Genomic DNA, 26,097 nt, shown 5'->3' with positions numbered 1-26,097 from the left:
GAAATACCTAGCTAACGATGTAGACTAAATGAAAAAAGTTTAGTGCCAACTAAATTGTTGCGATGTGACTATCGAAATAATTCGACAAAACTTTCGTCTCCAATCTTGCAAAAGACGAGATAAAAAAAGAACAAAAAGGGTAAGATCCTTCTCACATGAAAGTGAAAGTAGAGTTTAAAAAAATTGCGGGCAATAAAAATTTATTAAATCAAATAAATAAAAATCATCTAATCATATTTAATTTTAAGGTAATTATTTGTGTCACAAACGTTTGTAATATTTTTGAAAATCATTAGATAGATTTCTTTCTGCTCAAGATCGGAAGAGTGCACAATATTGACTAAAATATTAATACATATACATAGAAAATAGAAATCCATCATTTGTACCTCACAGATACCCAACTAACGACGAATAAAAGATGAAAAAAATTTGAAACCGTTAAATTGTTGCCATGTGGCAATAAAAATGGGTCCCACAAAGCTTCCCTACCCACCCCCACAAAAAAAGGGAGAAGAGAAAAGAGCAAAAGGGAGAGATCCTCCCCACATGAAAAATTTCTTTGGCGTGGAACCCACTTAGGTGGTGGTGGATTGTGATGATTCAAAACACTATAAATACACCGAATATGTGAAATCATGGAATCGACCCTGCTTAGCTCAAGGAAGATGCATCATGTATTGCATGCCAAAGAATATAAATACAGCTCCTCCAGTGGTCCCCACTCTCCCCCTTATTTTTGCCTCAGCATTACTGCGCGTCCGATATCTCCGTCGGCGCGTCAGATTTGCGCGTCTGGCTAACACCGGCCCCGATCCCTCCACCCACCCTCTCTCTCTCTCTCTCTAGAATTTCTCTCTCACTAACGTGTGAGATCTTAGCAGTTCACACATGCCTTCTGTGATTATGTACGGACAAAGATGCCATTTTGGTACAGAACCTTTAATTTTTTTTTCCTTTTTCTCTAAATTTTGGCAATATTTCCTCAGATAAAAAGACGAGAGGTGTTAGAACTTCAATTTCAGAGAGGAAAGCTCCATCTATAGCTCTTTCTCTCTCACACTCTCATTCTCTCATTCTCTCATTCTCTCATTCCAGCTTATTGTATCTTCTTTCTTTCTTTTCTCTTTCTGGTTTCTTCTTTGTTCAGTAAAGAAGAAAAAAGAGAACTATTTTTTGCTGCAACTTATAATTTAGAAATTTGTAGAGAGGGGAAGAAAAAGGGGGGAGAAAATGGGAGTCGTTTCTCAGGATGCGATCAAGCAGTTCCAAGCTTTAATAGATCAAGGTTAGTTCACTTGATCTATTTCTTGCACTGACTGTTCTTTGATTTTCAAGCTTTAGCAGTTGTTTCTGTTTCTCATTTTTGTTTCCTTTTTTATGTTTTGCAGTCGAAGAGCCATTAAAGAAGACCTTTCAGGTTGATATCCGAGTGTCTCTGTCTCCGTTCATGTGAACTTTAAACTTTTGTTTTCGTTTTTACGAAAACATATGGTTCTTTATTTTAATTTTTTTTTCTGGGTGGAATTTCGGGGATTAATCTTTGATAGTTTGGGTTTTCCACTTTCGATTTGATCTCTGAATAAATGTTCGGGTTGTGCAGTTGTAGGAACATTTTTTGCTTTGTTCCCTTTGTTAATTTTAGGTACCGTGAGAAATTTTAAGCTCCTGAAACTAGATTCATGGTTTTCTCGAAGTGCTGCTATGAATGTAGCTGGTTGAGGCGGTACTTTGTTTCGTCTTCCGTTGGGTTTGTGAAATTTGATTTGTAATTCTTCACTCTGTGAAATTTTGCTTGCCCTTTAATGGTTTATTTATTTATTTTTATTTTATTTTTTATGTTTTATCTCCGTCCTTTTTTGTTGTTGTTCCTAAAGTTTGAGCCTGTAATGGTCGTAATATTTGAACAGAACTGTGTGATCTATGTTTTTTTTTTCATGCATGTTATGGTAATTTTTCTGTCAATTTATCTCATTTATAGCGAAGCAGTTGGAGGATCTGACTTGCTTTTCACTTTAAAGTGAACCTCTTCTCTGTAACTCTGTGATGCTGGGGTTTCTGCTGGAACTGGCTTGTCTCTAGCGAGCTCCCTCCGGAATCTGCTACTACTTTTTTCTGTTTTTTTCTTTCTTTTTGGTATAAAATTTTTCTACCGCCCCTCCTCTGCACAGTAATAGAACTGCTCAGATATAGTTTGATTCCCATATTCGTTCGCGTCAAGTAATCTTGAGATTGGGTAGACTAGCCTGGTCCTGAGTGGCTGGAAGGGGCATGGAAGAGTCAGGATTATCAGGTGGATGAATGATGGAATTGGGACATTTCTTGTCTGTTGAACTACAGAGTACATATTCGGCAACTTGGCATCTTTGGTGTAAAAATTGTACTAACTGAAGACTTGTGGTTTCTTGCCCAAAAAAATAAAATAAAATAAAAAGTACATATAATAATAAATAAATAAATAAATAAATGGTTTGTGGGGAGTCACCACATTCAATGTCTAGACCTGGTAATATATTGTTTGAAGGAAGTAGTTGGCCACAGTGAAGTTGTCATACGTGTTGCTGTCTTGTTTCCTGGGTTTGATGTTCATTTTCATCCTTCTTCTGAACAACCTTGGTTTGTGTGTTTTGTAATACCTAGCGGATCCTCATTGAGTGGGATAGTCTTTCTTATCCATCATTTTTGGAAATTGATTTTCGTCGTAATGTTTGCTTCTTAATGGCTCAGAATATGCATCAAGGGTATCCAACAGAATCCTTGGTGCGGTTTCTCAAGGCAAGGGAATGGAATGTTTCCAAAGCGCATAAAATGGTGAGATTCTGTTATTTTCAGAACTGTTCTGTTGCCAAAGCATAAAATGTATGTGTCCTCATCTTTATCTCTACTGATAATGCTTCTATTGTGTTCCAGTTGGTGGATTGTTTAAACTGGAGAATACAAAATGAGATAGACAATATATTATCGGTGAGATTTTATTATACTTGATTATTAATATCAAATTTACATTTTCAAGTCATTGCTGCTTTTGTTGTCAACCAAATGTATTTATTAGCTGTCTCGTTGTTTTATCGAATGGATATTTTTACATTATTGCATGTTAAAATTCAGAGTTATTTTATTGAATCAACTTAAATGTCTACCTAGGTTGGTGTTGATAATAGGTGTGAGTGACTAACAGTGCATAATCATGGATAAAAGTTAATAGATGATTATCTAGAGTAATCTTCTATGTGTTGAGGGTACAATGTCTTTTATTCCGTCACTTGGATGAGTGAGCTGATTTCGAAGGGTCGTTAAGAGTTCGAAGGCCTCGACACTCGGAGGGATCGGCCCACCTTGCACGTTATTGTCTTTACTGGAGGGTTCATGTGGGGGTTCAAGGGCAGAAGGTCCTGAGAAATTTTTTTTAGTAGTCTATGTAGGTATTTCGGTAAATTTTCTATATATAGGTGTTAAATCAAACACCAAGAAACACAAAAATAAAGAGACAATAGATCTGCACGACACAGATTTAACAAGGTTTACACACCAGGGTGGTGTGCTAAGTCCTCGGGCGAAGAAGAAGATGTTTCACTATGCAGAAGAGAGATTACACCCAAGTAGCGACGAGAAAACTCGCCCTGAAACCCTAGCTCGAAAAAAAAAAACCCAAAATACAATGACTTTCTTAACAAGCAACAATACATTATATATATTCCAAGTTGCGGGTCGACCCATCGGGTTGCGGTCGATCCGGTTGAACCATATCGCAGGGGCTACGCCCCTGTACCCCCATACGAGATCAGTGATGGGCTCCGGGCTTGGGCCATCAGCCCAACCCCTCTGCTTCCATCACAGATCTCAGAAAACTTCTCATTTGGGTCGCCACCAAAATATGTCGGATCGAGTCAATCTTCAAAACGGGTCAAGAATTCGAGCCAAACTTAACAAATCTCCACCTTGGCCAGAATTCTCCTCCAACAAATAAACAAATAGTTAATATCTTCATCTTCTCCAATAGCCCTCCAAAGGGTTGAACTCAAACACGACAAACACCAAGTAAGTTCAAGCAATGCTCGAACTTACCAACACACAAAGGCTTAGTCAACATATCAGCTGGATTGTCTTCAGTATCAATCTTCAACACTTGAGTATTACCTTGAGCAATTATCTTTTTTATGAAATGATACCGAACATCAATGTGCTTTGTCCTCTCATGATACATTGGATCTTTAGTCAAGTGAATAGCACTCTGGCTATCACAATGGACAACAGTCATCCCATGATCCATTCTGAGTTCTCCCAACAAACCTCTAAGCCAAATAGCTTCTTTAATTGCTTCAGTCACTGCCATATACTCTGCTTCAGTAGTAGATAATGCAACTCTAGCCTGTAAAGTAGCTTTCCAACTAACCGTATTTCCTCCAAGAGTAAAGACATAGCCTGTGAGTGACCTCTTGTCAAGATCACCATCATAATCTGAATCAACATAACCAGATAAACTATTCCTCCCAAATTCTAAACAAACACCAGAGGTCCCTTTCAAGTACCTAAGTATCCACTGCACTGCTTCCCAATGAGCTTTACCTGGACATGACAAATATCTGCCCACCGCATTGACAGCTTGTGAAATGTCAGGATGAGTGCAAACCATAGCATACATAACAGAGCCAACTGCACTAGAGTATGAAACACATGACATGTACTCCACCTCTTCATCTGTCTTAGGTGATAGAGCAGCTGAAAGTCTAAAATGAGAGGCAAGAGGAGTAGTTACAGGTTTGGCTTCTTTCATGCTAAAACGATTCAAAACCTTCTTAGTGTACTTCTGTTGAGATAGCCACAACTTCCCTGGCTTTCTATTCCTCTTGATCTCCATACCAAGGATCTTCCTTGCTGCCCCCAAATCTTTCATCTCAAATTCAGAACTTAATTGTTCCTTTAACCTGTTGACCTCATTACTATCTTTTGCTGCAATCAACATATCATCAACATAAAGCAACAAATATATGAATGACCCATCAGAGAGCTTTTTGAAATAAACACAACAGTCATATTGACACCTGGAGTATCCAAAACTAGCCATAACTGAATCAAACCTTTTATATCACTATCTAGGAGACTTTTTCAAACCATATAAGGACTTCTTCAACAAGCATACACGGTCCTCCTTACCTTCAATCATAGTTTTAAGGCGGTAAGGCGACGGAGGCGTTTGAGGGTCTTTCGGAGCGCCTTAGCGATAATGTGGGCATAAAGCGACGCCTTATCAACTAAAGCGTTCATGTGTAATTTTTTTATAAAACCAGTCTATTTGGCTCAAATCCTAGTTGAATCCTATTACTCAGATGTTAAATAAATATTAAAGGTTCATATTCATACCAATGTAAGATATTCATAAAGAAAACAAATCAATAAAGTGAATAAACTAAGTTCATCAATCATCAATCATCAATCATATCAACATATAATATAAATACATAATTATGAAACAAAATTATAAATATAAAGAAAAGAAGACAAAAAATATAAGTATTTATTATACTTACCTCTATGATGCCAAAATGAGTGCCTAAGCCCTAAGGTCATCCACTATATTTCTACTCTTGTCAAAGAAGAATGAAGCTCACCGTTGCCGGAGCAAGCTCACCGCTGCTGGAGCAAAATGGTCGCCTGGATCAGTGGTTCTTCCTTGTTCCTTGATTCCTTTTCATGGCCCTTTCTTAAAACCCTTGACAAAATCCAAACCATGTTTGTGAATCATGTTTTTGTTTTGTTTGTTTTGGTTATTTTGGGTGGAGTAAAACTGATCCCATACATCTCAAGTGTTAACAAAACCATACACCTACCAATAAAAAATCTATATTTGGAATCTTCATCAAGTAATTTTAAAATATGTTAAAAAAAAAACCCCCAAAAGGTGCCACTTCACATAAGGCGGAGTACCGCCTTACCATCTATAGACCGCATCAGTGCCAAGGCGTTACTAAGGCATCGCCTTACCAGCATCTTAAAAACTATGCCTTCAATAACAAACCCTTCAGGTTGATGCATATAAATCTGTTCTTCTAGTTCACCATGCAAGAATGCTGTTTTCACATCAAGTTGCTCAAACTCCAAATCATGCATAGCAACTAAAGCAAGTAAGACACGAATAGAACTATGCTTAACAACTGGTGAGAAAACATCATTAAAATCAATTTCTTGTACCTGACTGTAGCCCTTTGCAACCAAACGTGCCTTGTACCTAGCATCTTCAACACTTGAGGCAGATTCCTTCTTGAAAACCTTGCAACCAATAATTTTCTTCCCTGTTCTCGGCTTGACAAGCTCCCAAGTCTGATTTTTATGAAGAGATTCCATCTCCTCATTCATGGCAATCAACTATTTTGTAGAATCAATTTAAGTAACAACTTCAGAATATATTGCAGGCTTACTATTTTTAATTGTATCTGCAACAGACAATGCATAAGCAACAAATTCAGCATGCCCATACTTTTGTGGTTGTCTAATATTTCTCCTTGGTCTATCCTTGGCAATATTGTACCGCTCATCTTCTTGATTCTCTTGAGCATCATCTCCTTCAGTAAAAGTAGGCATCTGAACTGAAGTAGATTGTGCTTTGTTTGAAGATTAACCACCAATTTCAAACTCCACATTCTCTCTAGGTTTTTCTTGACCTTCATCACAATGAACAAGAGTTTCTTTCCTAGGATGCAACATAGCAGATTCATCAAAAGTAACATCTCTTCTAATAAGAAATTTTGGAGACTTTGGATCAGGACTCCACAACCTGTATCCTTTCACTCCAAATCCATACCCAAGAAAAATGCATTTCTTAGCCCTAGGTTCCAACTTCCCTTCATTTACATGTGCATAAGCAGGACATCCAAATACTTTTAAATTTGAGTAGTCTGCAGGTTTACCTGACCGAACTTCTTATGGAGTCTTGCACTCAATAGTTGTGCAAGGAGATCGATTCACTAACAAGGTTGCTGTGTTAACTGCTTTTGCCCAGAACTCCTTGCCCAATCTTGCATTTGATAACATATACCTCGCCTTTTTTAACAAGGTTCTATTCATACGCTTTACCACTCCATTTTGTTGGGGTGTTTTAACAACTGTATGGTGTCTTGCAATACTTTCATTTTTGCATAACTTATTAAAGTCACCTTCACAAAACTTTAGGCTATTTTCGGTTCTCAACCTTTTAATTTGTTTCTTGGTCTGCTTCTCAAGCAAATTCTTCCACTGTTTGAAAGTGACAAATACTTCATTTTTGTTTTCAAGAAATAGACCTAAACCTTCCTAGAGAAATCATCAATGAAAGTAAGCAAGTACCTTGCACCAGCCCCCTTTGAAGCAACCCTGGAGGGCCCCCATAGGTCTGAATGAATGTGGTTCAAAGTTCCCTTGGTCCTGTGAATAGCAGTATTGAAACTGACTCTTTTCTGCTTCCCAAACACACAATGCTCATAGAACTCCATTGCTCCTGTACTCACACACAACAAGCCCCTTTTACTTAATGATGTCATCCCTCTTTCACTCATATGGCTTAACCTCATGTGCCATAAATTTGTGACATCTGATTCAGACATAGATGATGAAGCTGCTGCAATAGACCCAGTGACTGTAGTACCTCGCAACACATACAAATTGCCAACCTTGATTCCTTTCATCAACAAGAGAACACCCTTGCTGATCTTCATGACTCCACCTATAGCTGTATACTTGCACCCATTTGCATCAAGAGTGCCTAAACTGATGAGATTCTTCTTCAAATCAGGGACATGCCTAACATTAGACAAGGTTCTGATAATGCCATCATACATCTTGATATTGATCGTTCCCATTCCAATAGTCTTACAAGAAGCATTATTTCCTATCAACACAACACCTCGAACTGATTCGTATGTGGAGAACCATTCACGATTAGGACACATATGGTAGGAACAACCAGAGTCAATAATCCATTCTTGTGATATAACTTTGTCATCAGTCACCAAAAGCATATCAGACGCACTCTCATCTTCAGCAATACTAGCTTCTACAGAATCATCTCTTTTCTGTTGATTTTGAGCACCACCACCTGCTTTCTGCTTATTTAAAAGCTTATAGCATTCAGCTTTAATATGCCCATTTTTCTTACAGTAATTGCAGGTTAAATTCTTGTGCTTAGATTTTGATCTAACCTTCTTTTTGTCACCATATGAACCCCTTTCATTCGTTCTCCCTCTAGCTACCAAACCAACACCATCAGATTTATTGGTAGATGTCAACTCATCATCAATCTTCTGCTTGCTTTGCAGATTCGTTTTGGCATCCTCAATAGAGATTGTCTCCCTACCATAAATCATGATATCTGTAAAATGCTTATAAGATGGAGGCAGAGAACATAACAATAATAGGGCCAAATCTTCATCGTGTATTTTAACATCTATCCTTTTCAAATCAGTAATAATAGAATTGAACTCAGATATGTGGGATTTAATAGAAGTACCTTCACCCATATGAAGGGTACACAGTTGTTGCTTCAATCTCAACCTATTGGTGAGGGATTTGGTGAGGTAAAGACTCTCTAACTTCACCCATAACTTTGTAGCCGTTTTCTTTGAGAGAACTTCCTGTAGAACATCATTCGAAAGACACAACTGAATAGCTGAAAAGGCTTTATCATCCAAATCGTTCCAATCATCATCAGACATAGTTGCAGGTTTCTTCGCCTTCCCAAATAGAGTTTTCTTCAAACCCTGCTGTATGAGAACAATCATCATTCGAACCTGCCATAAACTGAAACTGATGTTATCGTCGAATTTATCAATATCGTATTTCGTTGAAGCCATAGATCGAAGTAACCCAAAGTTATGATACTAGTTTGTTAGATCAAACACCAAGAAACACGAAAAATAAAGAGACAATAGATCCGCACGACACAGATTTAACGAGGTTCACACACCAGGGTGTTGTGCTACGTCCTCGAGCGAAGAAGAAGATGTTTCACTATGCAGAAGAGAGATTACACCCAAGCAGCGGCGAGAAAACTCGCCCTGAAACCCTAGCTTGAAAAAAAATCCCAAAATACAATGACTTTCTCAACAAGCAACAATACATTATATATATATATATATTCTAAGTCGCAGGTCGACCCATCGGGTTGCGGTCGATCCGGTCGAACCATACCTCCATCACAGATCTCAGAAAACTTCCCATTCAGGTTGCCACCAAAATATGTCGGATGGGGTCAATCTTCAAAACGGGTCAAGAAATTTGAGACTAACTTAACAATAGGGTTCACTATTGAGGGTTCTTTCTCTATAAGCAGTTTAAGAGTGGTAAGGATGAGCGGCTGTAACCCTATTCTCCATTAATAGTTAAAACGATCTCATCTTACCGTTGATTCCAATCCAAATTGAGTAATCAAAATTGACAGCAGAATTGGTCACCATTGATTCCAATCCAAATCGAGGAGAAGTGGCTTGAATCAAGCCGTGAATTGGCCAAAAAAAAAAAAACTGGAAACCCTATTTGGATCACTTGGAATCGGGATTGACCGGGGCTGTGATTTCGATCTAAATCGTCCAACTCGATTGATCCAATCCTGATTCGTAGAACAGTGGATCGTATATAACCTTGTTTAGATTATCTTTTTTGACACATGGTCAGGTGTGCCTCAGTTTGGGAAACCAGGATGTTGAACTTGAAATTACCTTAGTTGGTTACAATCTACAAATAAGGGGGTGGGGACTTGGCTTGAATTAGCAAGTTGTGTCCTGCATCCTTAATTATTCTTCTGAAAATTTCATGCTTGATGGCAACAGCTATACTGCAGAATTATTATTGTCACTTTGAGTAGATTCTTGATGATCTTCTTGTGTGTGGGTGGGGGGGGGGACTTCAGTGATGTGATACATCAGTGTGTCTGTGTGCTAATTTTTATGTTCTTTCTTTGCACAGAAACCCATAGCTCCTGTGGACTTTTATAGGGCTTTGCGTGACTCACAGCTCATAGGAATGTCAGGTTATTCAAAGGAGGTATACATACAGTTTTATTGAATTCCACTGGCATCTTACTGTTGCCTCTAAATTACTGATAAGTAGTGCTCAGTCAGCTTTGTTGACAAGTTCAACTATTCCACATAGTGCTTTGTGGTAATTATTTTTTCTCCTTAGTGTCCATATTTTAAGTTCGACCCTCGTTTATTTTTTGACAGGGCCTCCCTATTTTGGCTATTGGTGTTGGGCTCAGCACATTTGACAAGGCATCTGTAAGGCTTATTATATTTCTTTAATTCCTTTCTATTGTCGTAATACTCCGATTCTGATTTTTGTTGCTGGACTACTGATTGACCTTGTCATGCAATGTGGGGAAACAAATAAAAAATCATTTTGAATTTATCAATTAGTAACTGAAAAAAATTCATTTTGTTTGTTTAGATTCTAGATGATGTAACGATTTTAATCTAATGCATCTAGCATTTGGAATGCTGAAACCACATGGTCTTCTAATATTACTCGGTGTGGATTCTTCTTTAGTAAGTCAGTAGTGGGGGTTGGGGGGGGGGGGGGGGGGGGGAGGAGAAATAAATACCTAGAGGATAACCAGCCTTTGGGCGCTAGATATAATACTGGAAAAGGTTCACTAAATCATCAAGTTTCTTGTTTTAGCAGCTCCTCCTAAAGATAAGTACATGTCTTAGTAAGTAGTATCTGTCCCGATAAGATTACTGCCTACTGGTAACTTATCAGCTATCCTTGTATCATGCTCAACCTGTAACTGTAGATCCTTTTGCATAATATTTTCCCTTAATGTTATTCTGTCTCCCTGGGGAAGCTCTGAAGATTAGAAGTCATATTTTTCATTCAGAATCTATTCTGTGTCAGCTTTAAATCTAGCTATGGTTCTCAAACTGGTAGACTGCAGAGCCTTTGTTGTGGACTAGGATGAAGAAAAAGGTTGTGTGGTCTCACTAAGAAAGTGTGCAACTTAGAGACGGGAAAGTGGTTGGACAAAAGTCTCTGCTTACAACAGAGATACCTGAACAAATCGAAGTTACGAATGTCTGGAAAAACCACAACACCACCTCCACTTTAGGTCTTTAAAAGCGACTCCTGAAAGAGTTGACATATGCCCAATAATCAGTGAAATGAAGATACTCTGATGAATTTTATGTAAATCATATATTTTTTTTAAAATCTAGTTGAGTCTGTTTAAAGAAAGATGAATGGTTGATGCTTTTACTATACTGTTAATCATTGAGACAAAAGGAAACTAGTGTTCAACTTATCATGTAGTAATATACTAATATTACATAATTCTGATGTCTATGTGACAAAAACATGGGTTGGGGTTGAATATGAAACCCTTGAAAGCTTGACATGTGGATACATCCGTGCAACCATATTTTTCTGCTGATACGAGGCAGTTGTCTAAGTGTGACTATAATTATATATTTCTATTTGCCAATGCATAGAATTTTGTTTCCCTCCTAGATGCAATCTCTCTCTCTCTCATAAGTGTCCAGCAGTTTCGACATGCTGTTAGTGTCCAACATGCTGAGGGTCAGACTTAAAATTCCAAATAGCTTTGTTATTGTCAAATAATTTGAAGGGCATATGCTTGTATATGCAAAGACGAAATGTTGGTCTGCTTCAATAGGACCTGTAAATTGAGATTTGCTTCTTCTATGGTATTGTCTTACCGTTTGTTGTTGTCTCCATTAATTTCAGTTTGTGAAACTTACTGTACCTCTCTTTTCTATAGGTTCATTACTATGTTCAGTCGCACATCCAATTTAATGAATATCGGGACCGAGTAATTTTGGTAAGTGTAATAGCCACAATCTGCTTAGTTTCTCTGTATTCTTTTTTTATTTTTATTTTTATTTTTATTTTTTTTATTTTTTAAATTAATGTCTTTTGTTGTAGCCTTCGGCAACAAAGAAATATGGGCGGCATATTGGCACCTGTGTGAAGGTTTTGGATATGACTGGTCTAAAGCTTTCAGCACTGAGCCAAATTAAGGTATTTTTTGTGCTTTGTTGGCTTGTAATTATTTTTAAGTGGGAAACTTCCATGTCTCTTGGGAAAAGGAAAGGGGGAGGAGGGAAGGTGGAAAAGCAAGCAGGACCTCACTCCACATCATTCCCCTACCCAACTGGTGTGAAGGGGGAGGAAAGAGAGGAAAAGCATCTTTGGACCTCCCCCCTCATGATGTCCCTTCCCATCGATGTCCTCTTTACAGGGGTATTTTTACTCCAACCTGTTGACATGCCCAACCCATACTTTCTTTGGCATTCGTTGGCTTTCTTTGGCTTTCTTTGGGTTTGGCTTGGCATGGTTTAGCTTGTTAAAGTTCTAGTTAGGATTTAATTTGGGTCATTTCCCAGCAGAATTGCCAAATCCACATGTAGCAAACCAGATGGTCTATTAAAGAACCAGTTGAGCAATCTGTTTGGATTGAGTTCTTGAGAATAAAATGAATTTCAAGCCCAAGCATACCCAAAGCGGCAAATATTGGGATGAGTTGGCTCAGTTGATCTGGATTGCAAACACCCCCCCCTCCCAGGTTTCCACCCTTCAATAATCCTTAAATGAGATTTGTTATAGAAACCATATGATTTTGAATCAGTAATTCTGAGTAATAAGCAGCACGGCTGTTAGTGGCTTGATGTCAAATCTTTGCACATCCCACCCCCCCCCCCCCACCCCTCCAAAAAAAACCAGAGTAGAAATCAATATAGCAAATCGTGTGGGATTTATGGAGAGGTTAAATGCACATTTTGAACAAAGTTTGAGATCGAAGCACTAGTGTCAGTACAGAGTCTCTAGAAGGGTTAATGATTAACCGCTATCTGATTTTATTGGCTAGCTTGGTACTTTCAGAGTGAGTGGAATAGCCCCTTTAAATTTCCCTTTCCCCTTATGACCCAGTTGTCGAGGAAACTTTAGCTCCCCTTTGTTCTGCAACAAGAAGTGAGCAATGACTCTATACTCTTTTGCTGATGCCTTTGGGAGCCTTAGCCTGGTTGAACTGTTCGGCCCATTTGAATGTGAATTGTTGGGAAGAAGTCTCTTTTTAGTTGCTGAGATTGTTATTAGATTGATATACTGTTTGAGTTGCAATGTTGTAGCTGTCAGATATGGTTTTCAGATGCTGACAAGAAACAGTACCGTTTAAAGCTGCACCTCTATTAAATGGGATCTAGAACAGAGAAAGCTAGTTTGGTCCCAAAAGTTGAATTTCACGGGGAAGTGTTTATTTGCTGTTGATAGACTTAATTAAGGCTGAAGACAGTTATCCCTTTCATTCCAACCAAAACTCCTCTTAGAACAAGGCATCTTAGCAGTAGAGCTGTAACGATGGAAATATAGCCTCATCAGTCAGGTACACCTTCTTCACCCTTGACGACAAATGACAGCCCAATGAAGTTACCTTACAGTCCATGAGCACATGTACTAGAGGGAAATGAGTGTTTCCTGGGTGAAATGACCATTATTCATTAGAATCTTGTCCACAAGCAATTAAGGGCAAAACATGCAAGAATTGATGTCACGTTAATAACTGTTACAAGTATATTTCCCCATTGTGTATTTCATTTTTCATCATATGATTCTTTAATTTGTCCTTGTTCTTGTATGTTTCTCTCGTTGAGAGGTACATGATCAAAAAGCATTTGTCTTCATAGTAAAATTTTTATATGAATGTTCCTACTTAAACTAGTTCACTCAGTTGCTTCAGTGTTTGTTTGACGCTATTGCAAATGATCTGCCAATGCAGCTATTGACTGTTATATCTACTATTGATGATCTTAACTATCCTGAGAAGACGGATACGTACTACATTGTGAACGCGCCATACATATTTTCAGCTTGTTGGAAGGTTACCCTTTCTCTTCACCTTTGGGATTTGAAACCCTAACGTTCCTTTTTGTTAAAGAGTTTTATCGGTTTGCACACAATCCTGAGCACCCATCAGCTGTTGTTTTTGTTAGTTTATGTCAGAGTAAGATCTCTCTGGTTCTTTCCATGACAATATAGAGCCCTCCTGGTATATTCCAACTGTTTGCATTCTCCTCAACTTTTTACAGGTAGTAAAGCCACTATTGCAAGAGAGGACAAGGAGGAAAATTCAGGTGCTGCAGGGTTGTGGGAGAGATGAGTTGCTGAAGGTATGGCTAGTTTATACTTCGTAAGATGAGTAGTTTATATTAGTCCTCACTTCAGCATATGCTTATGGAATTCATTGCACGTGGCTGATGATTTATTTTTCGGCACTTGGGTCTTTTGCCCTTGATTAAATGCATTTAGGTCATGTCATTCAGTTATTCACCAGACTAGCTGCTTCTTCATATTCTACTTGCTGGAGCTTTAATTTTTGTGAGCTTTGCTTCTTGTATGTAGATAATGGACTATGCATCCCTTCCACATTTCTGTGTAAGAGAAGGATCGGGTTCATCCCGGCATTCAACAAATGGAACCGATGATTGCTTCTCATTGGACCATCCATTTCATCAAGAGCTCTATAACTACATCAAGCAGCAATCCTTGAGCCATGCACCTGTTGCGCCCATCAAGCAATGTTCTTTCCATGTAGATGTGCCTGATCCAGACCCAAAAGGCACAAAGATCGCTCTGACCTTAGAATCCGAGTTCCAAAAGCTTGGGGATCAGAATGGGCTCTCTCATTCACTGGATGACCTGAAAATCAATGGTGATTCAGATGGGAGGAAGAAATGGTATCAGTAACTTGCAATATCAAAACTTGGCAATTGGTAGCTCTCAATCATGTTGTGACAGCTCTAACATGAGGGCCATGGGAGGCGTTTTGTAGCTCCTGCCAGATTGTGAGTGTCCATGTATGAAATGTAATGGTAACTGCTTGCATTAACTCAATGCAGGCTTTTGTAGGAAAGCTAATTGATTTATGTAACTTGACATGTTACCATTAGGGCGGGCCAATTTGAAACTGTCATAATATGAAATGGAAATGAAAGAAAGAGCAGTATAAACCTCGTTCAGTAAAATGAGCAGCTGGGGATCTCTGGCATCCCTCAAACAAGGATTGAAACAAGGAACCTTTGGCCATTACTCTGTTCATAGGGGCAGTGGTTAGACAGATTGGTTCTTCATACCATAATGCCAGCCAGTCTTTTTAACTGTGTAGGCTGATCTAGTGTATGGGACATCCCTGCCGGCCAGCTTGAGCTACTGCTGCACAAAAGATTAATGATGCAAAGAAGGGCAGATGCATGCTTGATTTTGACAAAAATTGCTAATGTAAATTATGTGAACAAGCAGCATATGGGAGCACACTAATAAATATATGATGAAACTAGTATTATATATAAGAGGGTACAGAGGTCATTTCATATAGAAGGGGAGAGAGACATTCATGGTGCTAGTGTATCCTGATCTTCTGGCACAAAGAATCTTTTTCTTGAAATTAATTTAAGAATAGTTTTCATACATATGATAAATTGAGAGAGAATCATTTGTGATATGGACATGTAATGGAGACCTTTGAATATTCCAATAAAAAGTGATATGATTAGAGGAACTAAACTAGTAAAGAGATGACCAAAAATGCCAGCTCGAAGTGACTTTAAACAACTTAAGAATAGTAACAAATATGATTTTGAAAAAAATTATTAGAATCACATGGTTTGATCCCATTCGGTTAAAAATAAAATTGAAATGATTTGAATTGATTCTCAACCCTTCACCATTTAGTGTTTTTAGCAGGGAATTACTGCAGATTTCTCCCCCACCACCCAAATTTTATAGGGATGTTTTAATATCAGAGAGGCAGGTTTGCCCTTTTGGGAAATTAGAATTTCTTTGTAAATGCCAGCATCTTATTCCTACGTAATCCGTTGCATACCCAGCCATTTCTGATAATGATTAAAGATGTGACAATCTCCCTTTTCTCTCTAATTGTCTTTCTTCTCTCTCTCTCTCTGTCTCTCTCTCTCTCGCGTCCCTTTTCTCTTGCAAGTTAGAAAATCTCCTCATTCTTTCATCACCCCGGCCATTATCAGGGCTCGGACAAATGACCCAACCACCACTCAAAACGTCGAAAGGGGGATAAAAAAGGGAGCACACACAGATTTTCAAAAGTCAAGCTCAGCCAAGCCGCCCCTGGTGAAAAAGAGGGAAAGAAGGGGGACCGCACTACAAGTGTTTGAAGTTGGGCCTTCTTTGAAATATAATTTCTGGGCTTGTTTGTCCACTGACTTCTCCCTTTTAAGATCATCAATATACACAAATTCTAGAAGGATAAAAGTATAGGCTTTTAAGCATGATAGAGATTAAACAAAAACCAGATCCATCTTGGGCTAATCATCTCAATTGTTTATAGCACTTATACGCAATGGCCACAGATACAGCAGCTCCCACGACAGCAAGGGCCGCATGTATATCTTCACGTTCCAAGCTTTCAAACCATGTAGGCATTACACATGCCTTGCGTGTGCAAGCTCCTTTGTTGCTAATCCTTGAACTTGGTTTGCTACTGCTCTTCCCTTCAACTGCCACTTTTGCCTCACTTTCAACCTTTTTAGACTTCAGTGGTACAGTTGTATTCTTGCAACAAGAAGAATTCTTGTTATCCTGGCAACAGCCCAATACTTCTGAGTGAGTTCCATTGCCGGCAAGATCACTTCCATTGGCTTGTATAGGGTCTTTTTCGCTTTTCTCCGTGTTGGTCTCGCCATTTAATTGGAGCCTTCGTTCTTGTGCTTTCTTCTGCTCCTCTTCTGATAAACCCATCTGACCCCTAAAGTTGAATTCAAACAAATCAAAGTGAGAGGAAGGATGCATGTACAGTCGAATGAGAGTGATCAAAAACAGATTTGCTTGCAGACAAAGAAGATAAATATTAAACAATGAAAATAACAATCTGTTACAGCATTTGAAACAAAAGAACAACTACGAGACTCTACTGCCATCTTTGACAAACATTCAGTAAATCATTCTTGACTACTACAATAAGAATTATATAAAGAACTGAGATTCTTAATTGTTCCAATGAACTACTGGTTTGAATAGCAGGTGGCCAGGTTCTCTTCTTGATGAGAATAACCATGGAAAGGCCATGGGGTAATAAGATGAACTAGATAAGCAAAAGGAAGACAACATCTGTTCAGGGAGGGCAGAGAGATATTTGAGTTTTGAAGGGAATGATGCGTCTGGATATCTATAAATTGGTAACCCTGATAAGAGGCAAATTGGAAGAAACTGAAATGATAATCCTGATAAGACATCAATTGGAAGAAACCTGAAAGATAAATTGGTCTATCACAAATAACTTAAGGCATAAAAGATCTTTTTATTGCTCCCTGCATGATGAATCACCAGGTCAATAGCCAGTCAAGCGGAGTGGCAGGAAACATTAGTATCCAAATTATAAATGTGTCTCTCAGATAGATTACACAAACAAATAAAAGCGCCATTTTGTATAATTGTGTTTTTTTCTAATTTTAGTAATTATTAAAACACTATAATGCTTATTTTTTCAAGACATGCAAAGAAAGAAATGAATTTATATAGTTTAAATATCCAAAAGGGTTTGTCTATTCGTAACCAAGTAGGTTACAAAAGAAATTAAAACCTTACTTGTTTTGCCCCTTAAATATATATAATGTTTTCACCTGGATTGAAGAGCAGTGTGGTAATTTTACAAGGTCATCTGAGTGTAGGAAGGGAAATTTCCCTTGCACCAGCCCAGCCATGCCCTGTTCAAAGCTTTCTTCATAGCTCCGCTTGCTGATCATGTTTGAATCGGAGATGGGACTCTGATTTCTGGTAGGTTAAAGATATAGATCTTTTCCATTACAAAGCATTGATGCAACATCTCTTTCTTGATTGTTTTTCTGTTAGATTATGCAAGCTGAAGCTGCAGATTCCAAAAACAAAGAAGACATCTTTGATTCTTCCCTTAATTAAGCTTCAAAGTCGGGGGGGAAATTGAGTTTTGTTGAGGTTGTGTTGATGAAGGGAACTTTGCAATTAAAGCAGAGGCCAGCCGCTTTCTTCCTCATTCAGAAGAAGAACGTCAAGCACTTGGAGGAATTGAATAAGCTATACCCCATTCTAGATAAGGATGAAATCTAAGGCTGTTAAAAACAAAAAGGAGCATATTTTATGGACGGACCTGTCCAAAGGGTATCTATTCACAGCACACCTATTTGTACCACACAGCTGACCTGATGAGGGCAGACATTTTGTAGAGAGGTAGACCAAAGGTCCCCACATACCAAGTTTCACCTCAATTGGATTTGGCCAGGTGGCAAAAATAAAACTATCAAAAATCCAGGACTTACAAAAAGGGGGTAGTCCTTTGGGGAAAGAATGGAGTTGAGTGATAATCAGCACTTTGGGGCAAGCATGGGGCTGAGTTCAACCATCAGTTTAGCATGGAATCTTTCACTGTTTGAAGTAGCAGAGAAAGAAGGGGAAGAAGATAGACTGGATTACGAGGAATGTTTGTTCAAATTACTTAAACACCCTTGCTAGTATGTGGATCAAGACAATCCAATTTTTTCAAATTTTTTAATTTCAATATTGCAAAATTACCTAATGTGTCCCTAGTTTCAAAGTTCACAAAATGACAGGGTAAGTGTTCAAAAGAGAGGTTAAAATAGTAGGTATAACCATTTCGGTCACAAACATATAGTGTATCCAGAATAGCAATTATCCAATTAAAACTCATACACGTGCGTCAGTGACCACATTACTTAGATGGTGGACAAACACTGGCAGGTCAAATGTGTGCTCCATGTGGACGATAGTCATGACAGTGGATAATTAGAATCCTGTTTTACTGAGGACACGAATAGAGAACACGTATGACAACAAATCTTTCCTTTTCATATTATTTCCAGTATGCGCTTGAATAAATAGTAGTAAAGAGCTAGCCCGACTTTGAATGACCTGGCAAGGGAGAGTAACTATTATTTGTCCGTGTTGTGGCTCTAAGAAAATGAATAATACCTCCAAAGTTGATCTAGAATCTCTCCCTTCCCAATATGCTGGTCTAGCAAAATAGGTACATCCTCTGGAGTGACATAGCCATACCTACAGAAAATGAAAGCCATATTAATCAATTTAGAAGAGAAGACACTAAGTTACAAAACATATGCAGAAACTAGAAGATGGAAAGATTTCAAAAGCTACAAATCAGATCAGACGACAAGATCCACAGAAAATCACCCCTTACCAGTGACCTGTCACTTCATCAATATTTCTACCAAATATGATTACATTTCCTGCATATTTATGGCCCCCAATATGTGAGCAGGGGCTAACAGAAACTTGACCTTGAAGACTTCGTGCATCGATCTCTTCTTTGAACCTTGCAATTAGAGCAGGTCCACAAACACCACATCGGCGATCCCGGCTCCCATGAGAACAAACAAAAATGTATGAACCTCTCAGTGTTTCAGGTGTGCCAGGAAGCCATTCATTATCCTTCACAAGTACTTCTTCAACAAATGTATCAACATCAAAATGTGTCAAGCGCCTGCACACTTGAGCAGGTTTACAATCAGAGGCAGAGAAAGTTAACCAAGCTAGAATCTACTTAAATTGAGTTTGCAATCTGACCGGTAACGGATCATATCTGGAAAGATCAATACATCCCCATTCGAAGTCTCGGTACCATCACGTCCTTCACATATTGTTAAGCGAGTCTTCATAATAAAATGGGGAACAAAAGTAAGTAAAAGAGAAACACAGCATGAACAAGTTCAAACAAAAGCAATTTCGCATGAGGAAAACCGCTGAGAGTCTGTGACACAGGACAGCCAAAGTTACCAGCTTGCTACACATAGTTGAAATGCCTTTGTAGATGAAGACATGCAATAGCATCACTTCAAACAGTTTACATGTGTAGAACTTCAGAAATCAATAATAGAAGACAATAGAGCAGAAACTTAATAAATTATTATCTGATCAGTGGCCTGAGGCTGGTATGACCTCTGAATTGTGGTCAACTAGAAAAAAGGAAAATAGAAAGGCAAAATTGTATAAAGGAGGTACATATAGGAGGAACTTGGTCTAACATCATGAGGGATAGGTGATATAGAAACGTTTCCCTAACCCTATGTTGTCAGGTTGTATTGCGTTCATGATCTTACTGATGATGGATGTCTTAAAATCCTACCACTTACAAGGTGGTTCAGTTCTAGCAAAATTAACACTAAAATCCCAGCCCTAAATCCTTTTGAGGGAAGCCAAAGATTATCATTTGTTCTTAACTGAATTCAAATTGTAAGCAAGTATGGATACAACTGTGGACCCTATTTTCTTCGAAATCTGCGGTAATGAAGATCTCTCCATGGAAGAAAGGGTAAAATAACTCAAAACGAGTGCCATGTACTAAAAGGCGACACAACCCAAAGCCCCATTAATCAACTCTTTAAGCACCTTGGAATCCAGAACCTATAGGGCACCGCAGCCACAGGGCAGTCCAAAATGGAAGTAAACAGATGGAGAGAAAGGGAAAGAAAAAACAGAAGATGAAGTGTTAGATTGAATACAGAGTACCATTTCGTGAACCAAAACCCTACTCTACTTTCTCGAAACGTCAAGGCTAGATTGATGCACAAGCAAAATTGTCCAAAATTCAAGTCCTCCCCTTTCACCAAAACACACCAAAAGACAGATGAAGAGGAAATTTACGCACCTTTTTTGTCATGTCGGCTTTCCTGGCCATGAGAGTGGCGGAGAGGAGCCTGGGCAAGCGATCGAACTCAGCGGCTTCAACGTGGGGAGGCCAGACAAGAGGATTCTTGTAGCAGAGGAAAACATGACGGTCGTAGATCTGCACGGTTCCGACAAGAGAACTCTGACGAAAGTCGGCGCGTAGGAATCCGAACTCGACATCGCTGTTGCTTCCGCTTCCTGCGTCACTAGTCAACAACCCATCGTTCTGGAAACTCCCCGAAGCGCTCCCAATCTGCGAATTATGGTCACCAAGGAATCCATCACCATCTGATGATGCTGGGATTGGGGAAGATGAAGTAATAGTAGTAGCAGCAGTAGAATTCAGAAGGGAGAGAGGGTCGTCTCTGTTACTACTACCACTACTACTATTAGCCATAGCCATTGAACTCTTGAAGTAGCAATCCTAAATGGTAGTGGAAGGAGTAAGAGTTGAAAAAGGAAACGTCGCAGTTCTGTGTACGAGAGAGAGAGAGAGAGAGAGAGAGAGAGAGACACTGAACTCTGGCCTGAGGGAGTCAGGATGGGAACTAGGGGATATTACTATTCTCATTCTGAATCCACCAAGGGAAGCTGGAATGTTTACAGTAGGGGACCATCACCACGGCTACCATGGCTTCCACGTGGCTTCCACGTTGGATGGGTTCTATTCTATGAGGGAGGATGCTACCTGGTCGCATGCCGTCTGGGCCAGCATGGGCCAATGAGAGCTTGTTACCCAGCATTCAAATTGGGTCAGGAGGGCACTATTGGATTGGTTCTTTTCTCCTCTTCTTTTCTAAGGCAAAATAATGCTCCCCGTCGTAAGGCCCATGTGGGGAGACACAAATGGGGCAAAATAACACCCCCGGCCGATGTGAAATACAATAAGTCCAATCTAAGGTGCTAGAAGGGGATCATGAAGGATTCTCTCTCTCTCTCTCTCTCTCTCTTGATATTTCTCCTATTTACTCTCTTGTTTCGTGTCTTTCTCCCTATCTCCTCACATGCTGGAGAGGTTCCAAATCCATAAATCCACGGATTCAGATCCTCTTCAATCGGAGGTGGCTGGAGAGGGACTAACCAGACACAAAATAGGAGAAAGAAAATAGGGGGTTTCACTTTTTCTCTATTATTTTGTGTCTTGCTAGCCCCTTTCCAATCAATCGGGATCTAAATCCTAAACCCACCTCCTCTTGATATCCATGTGTGTCCCTTCATTGGTCTCACGCTAGTATAGGAGTTATGTGACTAAGAAGAATTATTTTCCCCTTCTTTTAAGGTAGAATGTTTTCTTGAATATTAGAGTTGAAGCGGGGAAATGACCATCTCAACTCCCATGAAAAGTGAAAATGTCCACCTTATTGATACTTCCAGGTGTGTTATTTTCCCCTTCTTTTTAGGTAAAATGTTTTCTAGAGTGTTAGGGTTGAAATGGGGAAATGACCATCTCAACTCCCATGAAGAGTGAAAAGGTCTACTCAATTGACACTTCCAAGCATGTTTCCATATTGACTACGTTGGTATAACTCCTACATTCCCAAACAAAAAACATTCTCCATTCTTTTTAATATAAAAGATTTATAATAAATTTTCTTATGGTCAGTCCTCTAAGTGAAGTTTCTACGCACCTTTCATGGAAAAAAACAGAGAAGGAAAAAAAGGAAAGATGGTTTGGCAAATTCGGCCACTGAATAGAAAAGACATGATTTGGTGTTAAGGGTGGCATTGATTTAGTAATTAGTATCGGAATGATACTAATCCAAATCAGACAGTTTTACCCCTGTTTTCTTTAAAAATCATTTTTTTTTTAATATTTTTGACCCTTGATCTGATACCGATTCTCAACTCAGGATCTATCATGATTTTAAAATTTGAATCAAATCCATCAGGATCACCTGGATCGGATTGACATCAGCCAAGATTAATCCCTAATATCAATCCACTTATAAGGTATAAGGGTAAAATGATGTAAAATACCATTTTGAAAGAAGAAAAAGAAATGTAGGAAAATAAATTTGTGCGATCCAATCCAATCCCAACCGATGCCAACTTTTAAAACCTTGGCTTCGGTAAGGATCCGAAACCTATTACAAAATCCATGGACAATTGAGATTACACTTGAAGGTTCGACAAGTAGTTAATCCCAGGAAAATTTACATGATCAGAATGGCCACGTCAACACTCCAATCACATGCTAAAAATTGCCAAAAATCAAACTTCGAGGGATTTTTTAGGATTAAAATTTAGAAAAATAAACACTCCCTGGTCGTGCGGCCCCTGCACCCAGACATGAGTGACAAAATAATACCCTCACTGCTGTGAAATCAAAAACTCCACCCACCCCCTTTGATGTCCATGTGCACTCACTCCCTCATTGGCCACCACATCAATGCAGGGCCGCACGACCAGGGAGCGTTCTTTTCTCCTTGAAATTTTCATTTCACTTTAAATTTTCCTCGCAGCCAAACGATACCGGAGAGAAGTTTAAAGGGTCTGCTCCTTCCACACAAGAGATCCAGTAAAGAACCCTATAATAAACTCAGTTCCCAGAGTTATCCACAATTTCTTCTTTCCTTGTAAAGGATTTGAGTCAATTGCCACTGAAAAGGCCTTCTTTCTCAACTTCAGAATTTGGTCTTATTAATCTGTCATCATCCCCTCCAGATATTGACATATGAAAAGAAACAACATAGATACTAGTGCTCTAGAACTAGAATATACACAACCAAGCCATGGACATGTTTTTCTTTCCAACCCCCAACCCCCTCCCCCCTCCTCTTAGTCTTCTTTTTCTCCCTTCTTCCCCTCAGGTCATTCACACTTGCACAATAGTCATCATCAAAAAAAAAAAAAAAAAAAAAAATCACACTGGTTTCTCCCCAGGGAGGTAAGAGTGAGAGCCAACCTCAATATGGCTCTTCTTCCTCTGGAAGATACTACTGAGATTGGGCAACAATACCTTCTTTGAGATGGATGTCTTTTCTTTATCCAGCTTACGGATGCCAACAACCTTCTCTGGTTGGTTCTGCTTCTGAACCGTGGTATTCTGTGTCGATGAAGGTGCAGAAACCTCCGACTCGAGAATTCGAGCAGCAGCTTCAGATGCTTTCTTTTGCTCCCTTTCACGCCACCTCCGCAGTTCTCCCTCCACAGCTCTCTTTGCTGCCTCTGCCATCTCTGCCCTCTTCAAAGCTGCCTCTGTTGCAGCCTTCATCTCGTCAATCTCCTTCTGGCCTGCCTCCAACCTCTTTAGTGCTTCATTCTCACCTGCCTTTACGGCTTCCACCTGAGCCATTGCTGCAGCTACTTTCATTTCAGCCAATTTATCAGATTCCTCAACTTTCCGGCTCAAAGACTCAAATTCCTCCCCTGAGATTGTGATCATTGCACCAGATTCTGATGTTGAGGCACGAGTTGCATTTGTTCTTTCGGACAATATCTTAATCTGATCAAGGGCCCTAGCCTCCGCAGTCTTTGCTTCTTCTGCCTCTTTCAGTGCTATCTGTAGTGTCTTTTCTGCTTCTTCCAGGGCAGTCTGGGTGGCTCCAGATTCTTTCTTCAGCTCTTCAGCATTTCTCTTCATTTCTTCTGCCTCCTTTCTTGCATTTTCAGATTCTGAGGATAGCTGTTGGAGGGTAGAGATCAGCTCATCAGAAGCACCTTTGGCTTTAGATTCTTCAGCTAGGGCTGCCTCAAGCTCACCCTTACTTTTCTGGAGCTTCACATGCAAGGTCCCAGCAACAGATTCAGTTTCCGCTTCCTTCTCTTTCAGTTCAGAATGTTCTTTCTTCACTGTTTCCAACTCCACCTTAAGGGACTCCACCAAGCTTCCAAGAGTGCTTTCTTCCTCTGCAACTTTTTGCAATGCCTCTTTAGCACCATCAAGCTCTGAAGTCACAGTTCTTACAGAATCTAGATCAGAAGCGCGGGCATTTTCCATCTCCTTTTGTAACACCCCAATCTCAGCAGATGTTTCAGCAAGCTTACCTTCAAGATTCCTGGTGATTTCCGGATCAAACTCTTTCTTCAAAGATTGTAGTTTATTCTGTGCTTCTTCCAGGGCAGCTCTATAAGACTGCCTTTGGACATTTTTTTCCTCAAGAATCTTTTCTTGCTCCTGCTGAGCTTGCAAAGAAGCCAGCTTCACATGCCCAAGTGATTCTTGTGTGGCTGCAATTTCCTTTGACAATTCAGCAGCCTTCTCTTCATTAACCTTTGCTATGACTTCGGCTTCTGCTGCTTGGTTGAATGCAGCAGCTTTTTCTTCCATGGATGACACAAAATCCTGACGGAATTTTCTGAGTTCTTGTTTGGCAGCATCAAGTTCAGAAATGGTGGCTGCATACCGTTCTCTGGCATTGTCCAACTCCTGTTTCCAAGCACCATCAGTTTCAACAGGGCAACCAGAGTTTGCTTCTTCGAGTTGCTTTGCTTGGTTCTTTGCCACCTCTGTCACCTTAACTGCCGACTCCTTAGACTCATTTACACTTTTCAGCTTATTGGTTAAATCCTCCACTGTTTTTTTAGCCTTTTCAAGTTCAGTGAATGCTTGGGCCTTGGTGGTTTTAGCATTTTTCAACTGTTCCTTCAGCTTGTTGAGCTCTTTCTGGGCCAGATGAAGTTGTGTTTCCTTTGCCAATACCCTCTGTGGCAAAACAAAACGAAATTGGAAGCACAGAGCTTAGGCATAAGTCATCTCATAGAAGTCAATGCATTACATGTATTGAACTGGTGGCATCCAGCCAGCTAAGAATTCACTATTTACAGTTGGGACTGGATATATCTTATCTCCACCTAATTGGTGGAATTTGAAAACTCTAAAGTGCAACGGGAATTGCCTCATCATTATAGGAAGCCACATTTAATTTACACTCATTGTTACCTTAAATCATTAGCTTCTTTAAGTATGAACTTCAACCATCCAAAAGCATGATGCATCATAAACAGAAATTATTTTTGGGAGAAGGTTTCCGACACCGTCAGTGTGGGGAAAATCTCCCACGCCACACCATTCGGTGCTCGGGAAATGGTTTCATCATAGGAGGCCCACATATAGTCAGAAAGGTTAAAGGGAAGCTCTGATGCAGATTAATTACCAAAATAGGCTTGTTGTATTAGGAATAAGCCTAGGGTTGGGTTCCATACATGTTGGGCCTTTGATCCCATGTGTTTTGAGTGTAATAGACCACTTTTATGGGTCTAAAAGGGGGCTCTAAGATTGAGTACGGGATTACTAGTTAGTTTCTATTTTCATTAGTTTCCTTTTTAGTTGGGCTTGATTTGAATTATATTTGTTTCCTTAGGAGTCAAGTTATTAATTGAGTCAAGTCATTAGTAGTTAGTTTCCTTTTTCAACTAGTTTCTAATTTCAGTTTTTAGTAACTATTGTATTAGGAGAATATTTAGTTTCCTTTT

The 26,097-nt window shown here is 39.3% G+C and overlaps 3 protein-coding genes across 5 annotated transcripts in view; 1 reads left to right on the top strand and 2 right to left on the bottom strand.

Annotated features, from left to right (window-relative positions):
- The first annotated feature begins 680 nt into the window (after positions 1 to 680).
- LOC122071733 (phosphatidylinositol/phosphatidylcholine transfer protein SFH1-like) lies at positions 681 to 15,002 on the top strand. Its single transcript, XM_042636123.1, has 11 exons — positions 681 to 1,288; positions 1,392 to 1,420; positions 2,728 to 2,811; positions 2,911 to 2,964; positions 9,934 to 10,011; positions 10,191 to 10,244; positions 11,741 to 11,800; positions 11,905 to 12,000; positions 13,757 to 13,858; positions 14,067 to 14,147; positions 14,380 to 15,002. The coding sequence occupies exons 1-11, from the start codon at positions 1,234 to 1,236 to the stop codon at positions 14,722 to 14,724; spliced, it is 1,038 nt and encodes a 345-aa protein (XP_042492057.1). The 5' UTR covers positions 681 to 1,233; the 3' UTR covers positions 14,725 to 15,002.
- Positions 15,003 to 16,156: 1,154 nt separating this feature from the next.
- LOC122071726 lies at positions 16,157 to 21,311 on the bottom strand. Its single transcript, XM_042636115.1, has 5 exons — positions 20,663 to 21,311; positions 19,582 to 19,667; positions 19,196 to 19,498; positions 18,970 to 19,053; positions 16,157 to 16,753 (listed from the first exon to the last, which is right to left on the bottom strand). The coding sequence occupies exons 1-5, from the start codon at positions 21,083 to 21,085 to the stop codon at positions 16,318 to 16,320; spliced, it is 1,332 nt and encodes a 443-aa protein (XP_042492049.1). The 5' UTR covers positions 21,086 to 21,311; the 3' UTR covers positions 16,157 to 16,317.
- A 1,985-nt stretch (positions 21,312 to 23,296) lies between these two features.
- The window catches only part of LOC122071735 (WEB family protein At5g55860-like), a 64,979-nt gene continuing 62,178 nt past the window's right edge, over positions 23,297 to 26,097 (bottom strand). For all 3 annotated transcript variants that reach the window (XM_042636126.1, XM_042636127.1, XM_042636128.1), the window contains exon 4: positions 23,297 to 25,327. In XM_042636126.1, the coding sequence (XP_042492060.1) occupies positions 23,546 to 25,327 (1,782 nt within the window). In that variant the 3' untranslated portion in view covers positions 23,297 to 23,545. The remainder of the gene's footprint in view (positions 25,328 to 26,097) is intronic.

The sequence above is a fragment of the Macadamia integrifolia genome, unplaced genomic scaffold, assembly GCF_013358625.1.
Source record: "Macadamia integrifolia cultivar HAES 741 unplaced genomic scaffold, SCU_Mint_v3 scaffold_68A, whole genome shotgun sequence".
Classification (NCBI taxonomy): Eukaryota; Viridiplantae; Streptophyta; class Magnoliopsida; order Proteales; family Proteaceae; genus Macadamia; species Macadamia integrifolia.
The sequence above is the reverse complement of the archived record's forward strand: the minus strand, read 5'-3'. Positions and strand labels throughout refer to the sequence as shown.

Excerpts from the sequence above, each read along its gene's own strand:
- LOC122071733 (XM_042636123.1), top strand. The coding sequence starts at position 1,234 with ATGGGAGTCGTTTCTCAGGATGCGATCAAGCAGTTCCAAGCTTTAATA. Across the intron at positions 1,421-2,727 it reads CATTAAAGAAGACCTTTCAG|AATATGCATCAAGGGTATCC; the intron begins GTTGATATCCGA and ends TTAATGGCTCAG. Across the intron at positions 14,148-14,379 it reads GGAGAGATGAGTTGCTGAAG|ATAATGGACTATGCATCCCT; the intron begins GTATGGCTAGTT and ends TCTTGTATGTAG.
- LOC122071726 (XM_042636115.1), bottom strand. The coding sequence starts at position 21,085 with ATGGCTATGGCTAATAGTAGTAGTGGTAGTAGTAACAGAGACGACCCT. Across the intron at positions 19,668-20,662 it reads AAGCCGACATGACAAAAAAG|ACTCGCTTAACAATATGTGA; the intron begins GTGCGTAAATTT and ends TTTATTATGAAG. Across the intron at positions 19,499-19,581 it reads CCAGATATGATCCGTTACCG|GCGCTTGACACATTTTGATG; the intron begins GTCAGATTGCAA and ends TCAAGTGTGCAG.